Source organism: Phyllostomus discolor, chromosome 3, assembly GCF_004126475.2.
Source record: "Phyllostomus discolor isolate MPI-MPIP mPhyDis1 chromosome 3, mPhyDis1.pri.v3, whole genome shotgun sequence".
Classification (NCBI taxonomy): domain Eukaryota; kingdom Metazoa; phylum Chordata; class Mammalia; order Chiroptera; family Phyllostomidae; genus Phyllostomus; species Phyllostomus discolor.
In genome coordinates, this window is record NC_040905.2 from 104114380 (window position 1) to 104126778 (window position 12399).

The 12399-nt window shown below is 49.3% G+C and overlaps 1 protein-coding gene across 4 annotated transcripts in view; it reads right to left on the reverse strand.

The window, feature by feature from the left end:
- Nucleotides 1–466: 466 nt before the first annotated feature.
- The window catches only part of SNX29 (sorting nexin 29), a 574556-nt gene continuing 562623 nt past the window's right edge, over nucleotides 467–12399 (reverse strand). For 2 of the 4 annotated variants that reach the window (XM_036020920.1, XM_036020921.1), the window contains exon 18: nucleotides 3223–6352. In XM_036020920.1, coding sequence (XP_035876813.1) covers nucleotides 6226–6352 — 127 coding nt within the window. In that variant the 3' untranslated portion in view covers nucleotides 3223–6225. Of the gene's footprint in view, nucleotides 6353–12399 lie in introns of all 4 variants that reach the window. The other 2 variants (XR_004902062.1, XM_028512599.2) reach the window with 2 other exon arrangements.

Here is a 12399-nt window from a genome sequence, read left to right on the forward strand (position 1 = left end):
CTGTCCTGCTCACTTGAGTTCTTCGTGGCACTTACCGCAGTCTGTAATTATCTGCATTGCTAACTTTTGGGGGGAAAAAAGCTTTGTATTGTCCTGAGTGTAAGTCCAAGGCGGCAGAGGCCTTTCCCGTCTTGTTCGCCGCTGTACGCCCAGCGCCTGGCCCGATGACTAGCGTACGCTAGGTGCCCGATGACAATCTGTCTTTGAGCGAACGCATAGGAACCTGTAATGAGTGCTTCTGTCTCTCCCATTTAGTCAGGTCTGCATAATGAAGCAAAATGAAATTTTGCTCCTTCAATTCAAATTAGATTGATATTAGTCCAATCAAGTCCTGTTGTTTGGGATATCATATTAGATGGTGACTGGCCATTTCAGAAGTGTTTATAAAACATATACTGAAAATTCACCTGCTCTCCACCTGCTGAAAAAGACTGAGACGAGAAACAGGGAAACCATAAACTGAGTATTTAATTTATAAAATGTCACCATTTTTATTTTGTCATTGTAAAGAGGTGTATCTCAACCAGATTGTAACAAAATTACCACAGCTTATTCCAAAAGAAAATTTTAATACAAGAAATTTTAGAAAATTAAACACATTTGTTTAAAAATTCTATCATGTAAACCTTAACATAAGAGGGTAGTTAAGATAACACTACACATTTCAGAGTGAACCTGCACACGTCTGGGCCTCACTTACATACAGGTGGTAGGCAGACCAGACTCCGCTGCGTTGCCGTCCTAGCCCCGCTGGCCGGGCCGCTGGGGCCCCGTCTTGGGGACTCAGCCAGGCTGAGGGCCTCCGGGCCTGGGGTGAACATGGCTCCTGTGTTCAAAAGACGCCCTCGTTCAAGAAGTCAGTACCTGATGGGTTAAGCAGTGTTTTACTGAACGGCTGTGCCAGGGATGGTGAAGCTAAGGCTGCAGAGGTAAAGACGCTCTTTCTAGGATGAATCCTAGATAATTAAAAAAATCCTGATTAGCTCCCCCACCCCCTCACTCCTGGACACACATGTCCTCCAGGCTCATTTCTGGAGTGTCTAGTGACTGCTGCAAAGGTACAATCCGCCATCTAGTCCCCGTCCATGCCCCCAGTCCCAGGTTTTGCAAGGGCGTCTCCTGCACTGTCCACAGGTGGGAGAGTCAGCAAGGTGAACAAGGGGCCTCTCCCCTGTAGTTCCTGACGGCAGGAAGCAGCCCTGGAGCAGACGTGGGGGGTGGTGGTAGCCTGGACAGGCCAGCTGTGGCATTCCAGTTATGATGGGAGCACATTCACATGCCAGTGAGAACCGACCCCTGGACTCAAAACACTAGCGAACTCAGTACATTCTACTGGTGCCACAATCACCCAGGCTATAGGCTCAACCATCTTCTAGAGAAATCAGACCGTCTTTTTGCTCCAAAGAAACTGGGTGGGTCGGAGAGCCCGCCCACTGTGGCCCTCAGGGTTCAGAGACAACAACAGCAAGGGCCCTGGGCAGGAAATCGGCCTGCAGCCTGGCTCCAGCTGCGGGCTGAAAGGATGCGCAGTCCCAAGAGGGACTGACGAGTGCGTGTCAGCAACGGGGCTGAGTGCCGAGGGCTTTGTGCAGGGCAGGGGCTCCGCAGCGCCCCACCCTCACCCCCACTGGTCCCCTAGCTGGAGTTCTATGTTAGGGACATAATCAGGACCGCGAGTTACAGAAACATGAAAATGAATTTTTTGGCACAGAAATCTTAGATAAAATATACAGTGCTACAATTGTGTAAAATTAGCACAGAAGCCAGTCTGAACAGCAAATATTTAGTGAAACAATTCACAATATTTAAAAAATAATCGCTCCAAAAGACCTTGCACAGAAGCAGGCACCTGCCTGCTGGAAGGGTCCTCTTTCTGCCGAGGCTCAGCCCGCAGGCCGGGGAGATGGTCCAGTGTGTGCAGCACTGGCCCGAGTGAAACACGCGGGAAAAGCCAAGACAGTTATTGCCTTTGTGGTTGGAGAATGAGTATGAGGTGTGGCCCGTGGGATACCTCTTAGCCAATCTGATGGTGTGGGCAGTGGAGCCTTTGGCAGGGTCTTTCTCGAGCAGGTCTGGGGCATGCCCATCCCCGGGACTAGGATGGAAACCAGCCTGTTCTTTGCCATCAGTTACCTGCGAAGGCCAGGAGACACTGGGGCTTGTAGAAAGGAGCCAGGATGAAGGAAGGAGTCTGGAGGAATGGGTTAGAAGGTGCCGGCTGGGGCCCCAGAGAGCAGGGCCTGGCCTCCATGGGGTGGGGGGACGGGGAGCAGGAGGCAGCTGGCTGCCCCATGTGAAGGTGAGTGGGTGGGGTGGGGGCCAAGGCCTGGAACCCTGTGACCTGGTCCTCAGGTGGGCAAACTGTCCCATGTGACACCAAGGCAAAAGGAGGCTACCAGCTGGCCTGGCCACAGCCCTGCTGCTGAGAAACGAGCCGCGCTGCCTCTGATCAGCCTGGCTGGCTGGCCGTCGTCCTCCTCCTGACTCTGGCCCTAAACCTGGGGACTAATTATCAGGCCTCCAGGGCCGGCTGCCTCTTGCATTAGTTACAACGGTGTTATCCGTCCTAGAGATGTGACAGCTTTGATTGCCTCTGTTTTGTTATAGTCACAACACAACCTGCTGCCCCAGTAAAATCTCAGTGGTTATCAAAGGACTCATCTTAATAAGCTCTGAGCCACAGCAGAGCCAAGTGCTGTAATTACACCTTGTCCTCAAGCCCTTGCCCACAGTCTCACAAGACAGTGTCCTGTCCTTACAACTCAATCAGTGCCCCTTCTATAGCCTGGGAGCCCTAGGATATGCCTGGCTATGGGGTGTTAAGTGTGATCTCCATGGACACGATAGCCACTCCTCCCCCAGGGGCCCGACTAGACAAACACCAGGTTGTTTTAACTGTGGTTCTGTGCTCTCTGCAATTGACTACTTGCCGGTAATGTGTGAGGTGTGTGCCCAGGAACGAGAGTCCAGGAGCAGGAGCTGGAGCTGGCCATGCCAAGCTTGAGCAGTGGACTGACTGCAGGCGCTGGCTGGGAAGGCTCGCTCCCTGGTCAGGAGTGGCTCTGGTCTAGGTCTGCACCAGCCTTGGACCACCTTTCTGGGAGCTTTGGTTCTCTCTTTTAAGGAGAGACATCTCTGCCCTTCCTGTTTGCTTCATCTGGGGGCAAGGGAGCAAGAAACAGATGAGATGCTGACAGAGACAGACCCTAGTGATGTTCTTGCTAAAGCTTCCTGTGAGCCGATAGACTGCCTTTGGTGAGAGGTCCTGGAATGGACTCTTGAGCCCAGTCTAGGCGTGGTCCTCGGGGTTCAAGGCCCTCTAGAGAGAGGCAGACCCCACTGGTTTCCCTCTGAACAGGGAGGGCTTCCTCTCTTAGCTGCCAATTTGGGGGGCACCAAAGAATCTTCTAATTGGATCAAGAACACAGGCAACTTTTATTGGTCCTTTCCACAGGGCTGTCTTTTCTGCTGACGGGTTCCAGGGGGCTGAGTGGGTATTTTGAGGGTGGACCATAGCCTGCCCTCCAAACTGGGCCTTGGTTGAAGGGCAAGTGAATGTCCCGAGGGGGTGGCATTTAATGCACCAGCTCTCAGCCTGGACCTGTGACCCTGGGTGGTTTGTCTCCTTCAGGAACTAGGGGTCAGGGATTTACTGAGCAGCTGAGTGGATGAGATCACTGCAGAGCATTTTATGTGACTCCAAAATTAAGGCTTTGAGGAGCTGCTGCAATGTGCATGTCACATGCATGTCTGAGCTGAAATCAGAGGGTGGTCTGTGCGTTAAAGATGGTCCCAGGGTTTCTGCATGATCACAAGATAGGGGTGCAAAGAACAAGCTGCTGATGGTGCCCGCAGGGCCCCTAGGAACGTGCTTTTACAATCTTCACTCTGGGAGAGTAGAGCAAGTTTTCATGAATAGTTAAGCTTTTAAAAATGTGGAGGCAGGGTTTCTTCTTTTTAATTACAGGCTGGGTGTGGGCTTTCTTCTCCAGACTTAGCATCAGTCCTGTCGTAGCTGGGAAGCAGGTCCCTGAAGGGCTGGCTGGAGAAGGCAAGGCCAGATTCGTGTGCAGATGTTTCAGGTCAGGTATCAGAAAGACTGGCCGACCAGAACCCTGGGCCTGGGCGGGGGCACTGGGGGGAGGTGGTTCCCTTCCACATCTAATACAGACAGAAAGGAGACGTCTCGGGGCAGGTCCCGCCATCCAGACAGGTGGTGCTGGGACAGTCTTTCAGTCAGGATCAAAGACCGACTTCCAAATGACTGAGGGGAGGAAACACAACGTGGGCATCAGGACTCAGTGCAGTTTGCGCTCTGAGAGTCCTGATGATTTAGTCCAGGAGGCTCTGTTCAGAGCAGCCAGCGGCAGAGACCCAAGGGGCCCTGTGGACTTGGAACTGAAACAAATGAAGAAAGAAACCATGTTGCCTTTCTAGGACACGGTCTCTCAGGTGCTCTAACCCCCACGAGCTGAGAGCAGGGACTCCCGCCACACACTCCCGCCTCCAGCCACGAGGGCAGCAGGCCCTCTGCTCACCGGGGCATGGCTCACCAGCTCTTCCGGCCTCTTTCTCGGCAGGGTTGTGCGTACATCAAGTCAGCTTTAGAACTGCCCTGAATAAAGTTCATGGGGCTGACAGAACACAGCGTAACAACCTGCCAGGTGAGTCTTCCCAGAGCCTTTCTCTGTCCAGGAAACGCTCAGTGCGCACCTGCCTGTTCACCAAGTTCCGAGCTAACACATTGACATGCCCCAGGGAGAGGGCGTGGGTCGTCCCCACTGACCCTCCGCCACACACGCACGTCGTCCGTCTATCTTCCCACGTTCTGCCTATCTTCTGGTTTAACTTATTCCTGTGTAGTCTGTTTCGCAATTTCGTATCTAGTTTTTGAATACTTCCCCCAGAAAATGCAAACTCTTCAAAATGGTACTCAGCAGCTGAAGATGGCTCTTGCCCAGGGGGAAAGACAGTTCCATGATTCTCTCTGTGAACACCTGCGGACGCGCTGGTCCTGGGAGGGGTCTGGGGTGGGGGAAGCCTGTGGTGGTCGCCACGCTCTCATCGCTCTCATTATTATCCTCTTCCCGCCTGTCAGTGGGGCCTGTTCTGAGACGGGGCACAGGGGACTCGGTACAGGGAGCACAGGGCCCTGTCCCCATGAGAGCGTGTTGGGAGCAGGGGTGCACTGCAGGCCCATGTCTTTAGGGTTTAGGTGGGGATGATCACGATCTGTGCAAGGCAGACACTGTGTCCACGTCCACGGAGAACCACGGTGCAGCCACGGAGCTCTGGAGCTGAGTATGATGGCCGGAGACCTTCCAGAGCCTTCTGCAGAGTTGAGTCTCTCATGGCCTTGAGGCCTCTTGGCTTGTGAGGCCATGGCCCCTGATTTCTGGACAGCCCAGAGCTCTCTGACATGGGGTCACCAGGATGCTGCTAATGGTTCCAGCCTGGATGGGTGAGGGTCCCCCAAACCTGACAAAGGTGCATGTGGATCCAGGGGCCTCAGGCTTCCTACACAGGCTGGACCCTCCAGAAGCTAGTTGTGCTCCCAGAGCCACAGTTCAGCAGCACTTAATGGCTTCTTCACACGCAGGCCACCGCACCAGATCCTGGGAGGAGTGATGCCACAGTGCTGCTGCTGGCCGTGCTGGCGAAACTAGGGTGTCTGATGACCACTGGTGGAAAGCAAAACGGAGAAGAGCAGCCCCCTCCCCAACCTGGCCATGGGTTGTAGCAGGCAATTACATTAAAAGGAAAACAAACAAACAAAAAAAGAGACTGTAACAGTCATTCTAATTCCCGTGTGGGAAAGAGTCAAGAGGTTGTTTCTGAGTGAATCTTCTGACCAAATGAAATACCAAAGTTGTGCATCTCAACCAGGGGGCTCCATGCCCAACCTGGTGCCCACCCTCCTGCTGGCCCCTGGGCTGGAGAGGAAACGGGCAACCCTTGCTGCTCAGGGCAGACCCTGGGGGAGTGGTGGGTGCCCGTGTGTCCGAGCATGTCCAGCAAGGAGCCACCTTGCTCTCTGACTGACCAGTTTAATCAGGGTGTCATGTAACTGGTGGGGAAGGTGTGCTCTCTGGGGTTCACCAGGTGGAGGTGGTTGTCACTCCAAGGTGTAAGGGGTCAGCTGCTGTGGCCACATTGGATGCAGAGTGGCCAGGGTAGAGGCAGCTGGCGCAGCACATAGGGCCCGAGTCTGGGATTCCATCAAGGTCAGAGGTCGCCGCTCTGGGGCTCCACATTGCGTGTCTCCCGGGGGTGACTGCGGGACAGCTTGGGGAAGCGGGAGGCCACTTTTGGCCGGCTGTTCTTGTTCAGTGGTTCTCCGGGAGTAACGTCACTGTAAGACAGAGCAGGGGAGAATCTGATTAAGTCAGGGTTCCAAATGCAGAGGAGTGGGAGCCCTGCCAGAGTGGCAAGGGCAGTGGTTGCCAGCTCTGACTGCTGAGTGCAGCATGGAGAAATTGAAAGTCCACATCGTTGTGTAAATGTTCTGTCTTTCAAAAGCACTTAAGCGTTGCTGTGGTCCAAGCTAGCTTGGGCCAGCAGCTTGGCCATATTTTAAGGCTATGAAAGAAGGCACAGCTGTGGCTTTCTCCCCCCATTTTCATTGATCTTTCAGCAAAGACACATTTCAAAGCCACGGAAAAGAGGATGCTTTGGAGAGCACTGCAGGTGAAATCATAAAAGAGGTGCAGCACAAACAGGGTAGGGACCTCTCGTAGAGTTTAGCCTAGGAAAATAGTTGGGATGGATGCCAACGTCTAATTAGAAGGATGTTCATCACACGTGTGGAAGAGCCAAAACCAGGGAACAAAATGCGGGTCCAGCACAGGGAATACTGAGCCTGGTTATCAACACCCATGTGGTGGGGATGCAGGAGCCTCTTAGAACAAAGGTGGGTGCATTTCCTGACCTGGGGTAACAGTTAAACAGAGTTGGGTGGGAGTAGGAGCTCCTGGCACGGGGCTGTCGGGCTGGAGCTCCAGGAAAAGAATAAAGATTAGATTGTAGAAAAAGGAAAAGAGAAGCAATGCTTCAATGACCTGTATTACAGGTGCCTCACCAGTCTGTAAGACATAAGTAAAATAGCTAGCAGCTTGGTTCTCAAAAGATCTTTGAATCTGTGCAGTTACTGGGGCAAGTGGGTCAGGACCCTGTGATGAGATGGGTGGAAGGGAAAACCCAGGCACAATGTTTTCTCTAGCAACACACAAGATGTGGAAAGCCAGGGAGAATGAGGCATGCCATTCAAAATGATGCCATTCAGAAGACAGCATGGCGCAGGCTTTTAGTGTTCTAAGCAGGCCTCAGAGCTGCGGCGTGTCAGTGTGAAAAGGGGGTCTGACTGTATGTGGAAGGGAAAGTAGACACTGGCGGTTGGATGGATAAGAATAATGCGAAGCGATGAGCAACAACAGTCATAGTTGATAGCATCACGCTGTGGAATGACCAGACAGAAGAGAAGGCACAGGCACTATGGACATTCTTGTTTGGCTAGTGTTTGGTACTCTCCTTTCCAAATCATGCATGCTCTATATATTTTCTAAGGACAAGAATTAAAGTATTCTTTTATATTAAAAACAGACAGTGGGGGTGTCTAACCTGGTCATGTGTAGGGAAACCCTGAAGGATGTTCATTCCTCCAGCCCACAGACCTTTCCTGAACACACACGTGGCCCAGGCGTGGTCCTGGGCACTGGGGATACAACAGTGAACAACACAGGCTCTCCCAGGCCCTGTGGAGCTCACAGCTGGGGTGCGGAAGGATGTGAAAATGTCACCTGTTACAGTGACTAGGTTACACATGCAGCCAGAGCCTCCCTGAGGGGCAAGCAATGGCAGGCAGTGCCTCAGAGAGGGCCATGTGGGGCTAAGGGCAGGCCTGGGTGAGAGGGACAGGGATGGGCCTGAAAGTAAAAGGCACAGTTGAGGGATCTCTGCAGGAAGTCCACAGCAGCTGCAATTTAGGTGACTGGTGCCTGCTGGGCGGAGTGGACTGGAGGGGCCAGTGCTCTGGGCCCAGGGAGCACAAAGAAGCCTGGGCTATGGCTGTGAACACCGGGGTGGTGGACTCGGTCTTATTTCCTACGGCTACTGCCACACACTGTTACACATTTAGTGGCTTAAGACAACACAGTGTGCTGTCCTACAGTTCTGGAGGTCAAACATCCAAAATGAGTCTTATGGGGCTAAAGTCCAGGTGTTGGCCAGGTAGCTCCTCCTGGGGGCTCAAGAGGAGAATCTGCTTTAAGGATGGTCCCGCCATCCTTAAAGCCAGCAGTGCACCATCTTCAGCTCTTTCTCCCTCTTCTAAGGATTCACACTGGGCCTGCCTGGGCAATCTCCCGTTTCCTGAGACCCATAATCACACCTTCGAAGTCCCATTTGCCATGTAAAGGGACACCTTTACAGCTTCCAGGGAACAGATGTGGACATCTTTGGGTTCAGGATCTAACACAGACTTTTTTTTTAACAGCACTTATTATCTTTACTTCTTAACTTTGTATCACTGGCAGCTCACAGCCCAGTGAAACTTTGTGTATCTCTTGGTTTGAAAGGCTTTATTTAAAGCACAACGAAATATTTCATTGGCGGCTTATGCACTGTTTGCATTTTCTCTTTCTTTAGAACTATTTAAAAAATTTATTTTTCAATTATAGTTGACAAAAAATATTACATTAGGTTAAGGTGTAAAACATAATGCTTAGACATTTATATACCTTATGAAGTGATCAGCTGATAAGGCTAGTCCCACTTGACACCACACGTACTTATTACGGCATGATTAACTACAGTCCCTGTGCTGCACTTTAGCCCCACGACTGTTTTCATGGCTGCTAATCTGTACTTTTTACCCCCTTCACCCTTTTCACCCAGTCCCCCAAGATCCCCCTCCCTCTCTGGCAACCATCGATTTGTTCTCTGTATCTATGAGTTTGTTTTGTTTGTCCATTTATTTTTCATTGTTCAATTACAGTTGTCCCAATTTTCCTCAATTACAGTTGTCCCAATTTTCCTCACATTGCCCTTCCCACCCCCTGATGCCACAGCCAACCCCCACCCCATTGTTCACACCCATGTATCCTTTATTCCTGTTTGTTGACTTGTTCCTTCCCTGTTATTCCCCCATGGTCATTGTCAGTTTGTTCTTTTTAAGATTTTATTTATTTTTAAATATTTTATTTATTTATTTTTAGAGAGAGGGGAGGGAGAGAAACATCAACGTGTGGTTGCCTCTCGTGCTCCCTACTAGGGACCTGGCCTGCCACCCAGGCATGTGCCCTGACTGGGAATCAAACCAGTGACCCTTAGACCAGTTTGTTTTTTATTTCAATGTCTCTGGTTCTATTTTGCTCATTTGTTTGTTTTATTGTTTAGGTTCTACTTGTAGGTGAAATCATATGGTATTTGTCTTTCACCACCTTGCTTATTTCCCTTAGCATAATGCTCTCTAGTTCCATCCATGCTGTTGAGAAGGGTAGGAGCTCCTTCTTTCTTTCTGCTGTGTGGTATTCCATTGTGTAAATGTACCACAGTTTTTTGATCCACTCATTTACTGATGGGGAACTTAGGCTGTTTCTAGCAGTTGGCTATTGTAAATTCCACTGCTATGAACACTGGGATGCATAAGGTTCTTTTGTATTAGTGTTTCAGGATTCTTAGGGTATAATCCCAGCAGTGGGATTGCCAGGTCAAAAGGCAGTTCCATTTTTAGTTTTTTGAAGGAATTCTGTACTGTTTTCCACAGTGGCTGCACCAGTCTGCATTCCCACCAACAGTGTACTGGGGTTCCCTTTATTCTACAACCTCGCCAGCACACGTTTGTTGATTTGCTAATGATGGCCCTTCTGACCGGTGTGAAGTGGTATCTCACTGTGGTTTTAATTTGAATCTCTCTGATGGCTAGTGATGTTGAGTGTCCTTTCGTATGTCTCTGGGTCCTTTGTATGTCCTCCTTGGAGAAGTGTCTGTTCAGGTCCTTCGCCCATTTTTTAATTGGGTTGCTTGTCTTCCTGGTGTGGAGCTGTGTGAGTTCTTTATACATTTCGGAGATCAAACGTTTGTCTGAGATATCACTGACGAATATGTTTTCCCATATGGTTAGCTCCCTTTTCATTTCACTGATGTTTTCTTTAGCTGTGCAGAGCCTTTTAATTTGATTAGTCCCCTTTGTTTATTTCCTTAATATCCCTTGCCCTGGGAGATGTATTGGTGAAAACATTGCTGTGTGGGATATATGAAATCCTCCTGACTATGTTCTCCTGTAGGATTTTTATGGTGTCACACTTATATTTAAGTTTTTGATCCATCTTGTTATTTTTGTGTATAATATAAATTGGTTGTTTTTGGGTTTTGTTTTGTTTTTAGATACATATATAAGTGAAATAATAATGTATTTGCCTTTCTCTGCCTGACTTATTTCACTTAGTACAATACCCTCTAGGTCCATCCATGTTGTTGCAGATGGTAAGATTTCATTATTTTTATGGTTGAGTAATATTCCATTGTCCCACATCTTCTTTATCCAATTTTCTATTGATGGATACTTACAGGTTGCTTCCATATCTTGGCTGTTAATAATGCTGCAGTGAACAGAGGGGTACATATATCTTTTTTGAGTTCATGTTTTGGATTTCTTTGGATAAATACCCAGAAGTGGGATACTGGGTCATAAGGGAGTTCTATTTTTAATTTTTTTTTGAGGACCCTCTATACTATTTTCCATAGTGGCTGTACCAATTTACGATCCCACTAATAAACACAAGGGTTCCCCCTTCTCCACATCCTTTCCAACATTTGTTGTTTTTTTATTTATTGATGATAGCTATTCTGAAGGGTATGAAGTGGTATCTCATTGTGGTGTTAATTTGCATTTCCCTGATGATTAAATGTTGAGCATCTTTTCATATGTCTATTGGTCATCTGTATGTTCTCTTTGGGTAGAGGACCTGAACAGACATTTTCCCATTTTTAAAATCAGATTATTTGGGTTTTTTTTTTGTGTTAAGTTGTAGGAGTTGGCAAATATCTTCTTCCATTCAGTAGGTTGTAAGTTTTGTTGATGGTTTTTCCTTTGCTGCACAGACCGAGACTTGAATAGGAAGTTAAATGGTGAGATAACAACTAGTAGAAAGTATGAGAAATAAGAAAAATACTTGTATAATAAATATCTCACTGGTCCATAATGCTTTTAAAAAACAAACCTAAGATTAAAGCTCACTCTCATGTCTCCATGTCTTCAGGCTCCATGCCAGGGGCCTCCTGATATGGATCCTGAGGCCTGCTGGGCTCTGCAGGGGTAGACAGAGCTCACCTACAGATGAGCACTGAGGCTCGGGGAGGACCAAGGCCACCCAGTGAGGAAGTGGTAGATCCGGGATCATCCAGGCCCAGTCCAGGTGAGTTAGGGAGTGAGTCACACTCAAAAGAAATTATGACCCCCACCTAGGGGTCCCTGCAGGGTAGCCTGAGTCCTTCGGTTTCTCAGAAGTGGTTCGGTTTATGATGATCTGATTTTCACGTCTCTTCAGGGACATGGCCACTGTGCTCAATGAGACTTCCCTTGTTTCAAGTCAGGGTTGATAGCTCAACAGGATGGCAAGTAAAACAGCCCTCTTGTTATTTCTTTCTGCCTTGGGAATCTGGGTGGGCTTTGTCTTTTGCACATGGAAGAAAAGGAAACATTAAACTTTGAACAAAGCAGGAATCCCTAATCATTTCTGCAGCCAGTCCAGCTGCTTTGCTGCACAGTCCCCTTCAGAGTGGCATTTGGCCATGGGCCCAAAGCCAACATATCCCTCTTCTTTCAAAACACCCATGAGACCAAAGCCTCTTTATCCCTAGATACTCCTTAGAGGATGGGTAGAAGACGCTGGGAGGGATGTCTGGTCACACTGCATAGGTGGGCTTACGTGTAAATGTCACTTAAACCAACCCCCTCCCCTCACACTGGGGGTCCAACCCTAAGCCTGTGGCTGTTGCCATCACTGGGCATGATGCGCAAAGCCGGATTAGCCCTGCCTGCAATAACCAGAGCCAGCTGAGCCCAGAAGTAAAGTGGCTTTTGGGAAGGGAGAGTCACAAGTCAACAGGGCCAAGGATGCTGGCCACTTCATTTTGTTTTTCAACAAAAAGCACTGACTGTGTGGGAAGGCAGCCCAGCTCCGGAGTCCAGGGCAGTCCTGGTCCTGGGGGTGATGATCATATGATCCTCATGGTACTGAGATAAGGACTTAGGAGTGAACCCCAGGCAAAGCCACTTACTAGCTGCATTCCTTAGGTAAGTTCCTTGCTCTTTTTGAGCCTAGGTGTCCTGGATATAATAAAGGTAGGGTGGTTTTGAGCATTACTGGGTGCAGTTAGGACAATACCTAGCAAGAATAA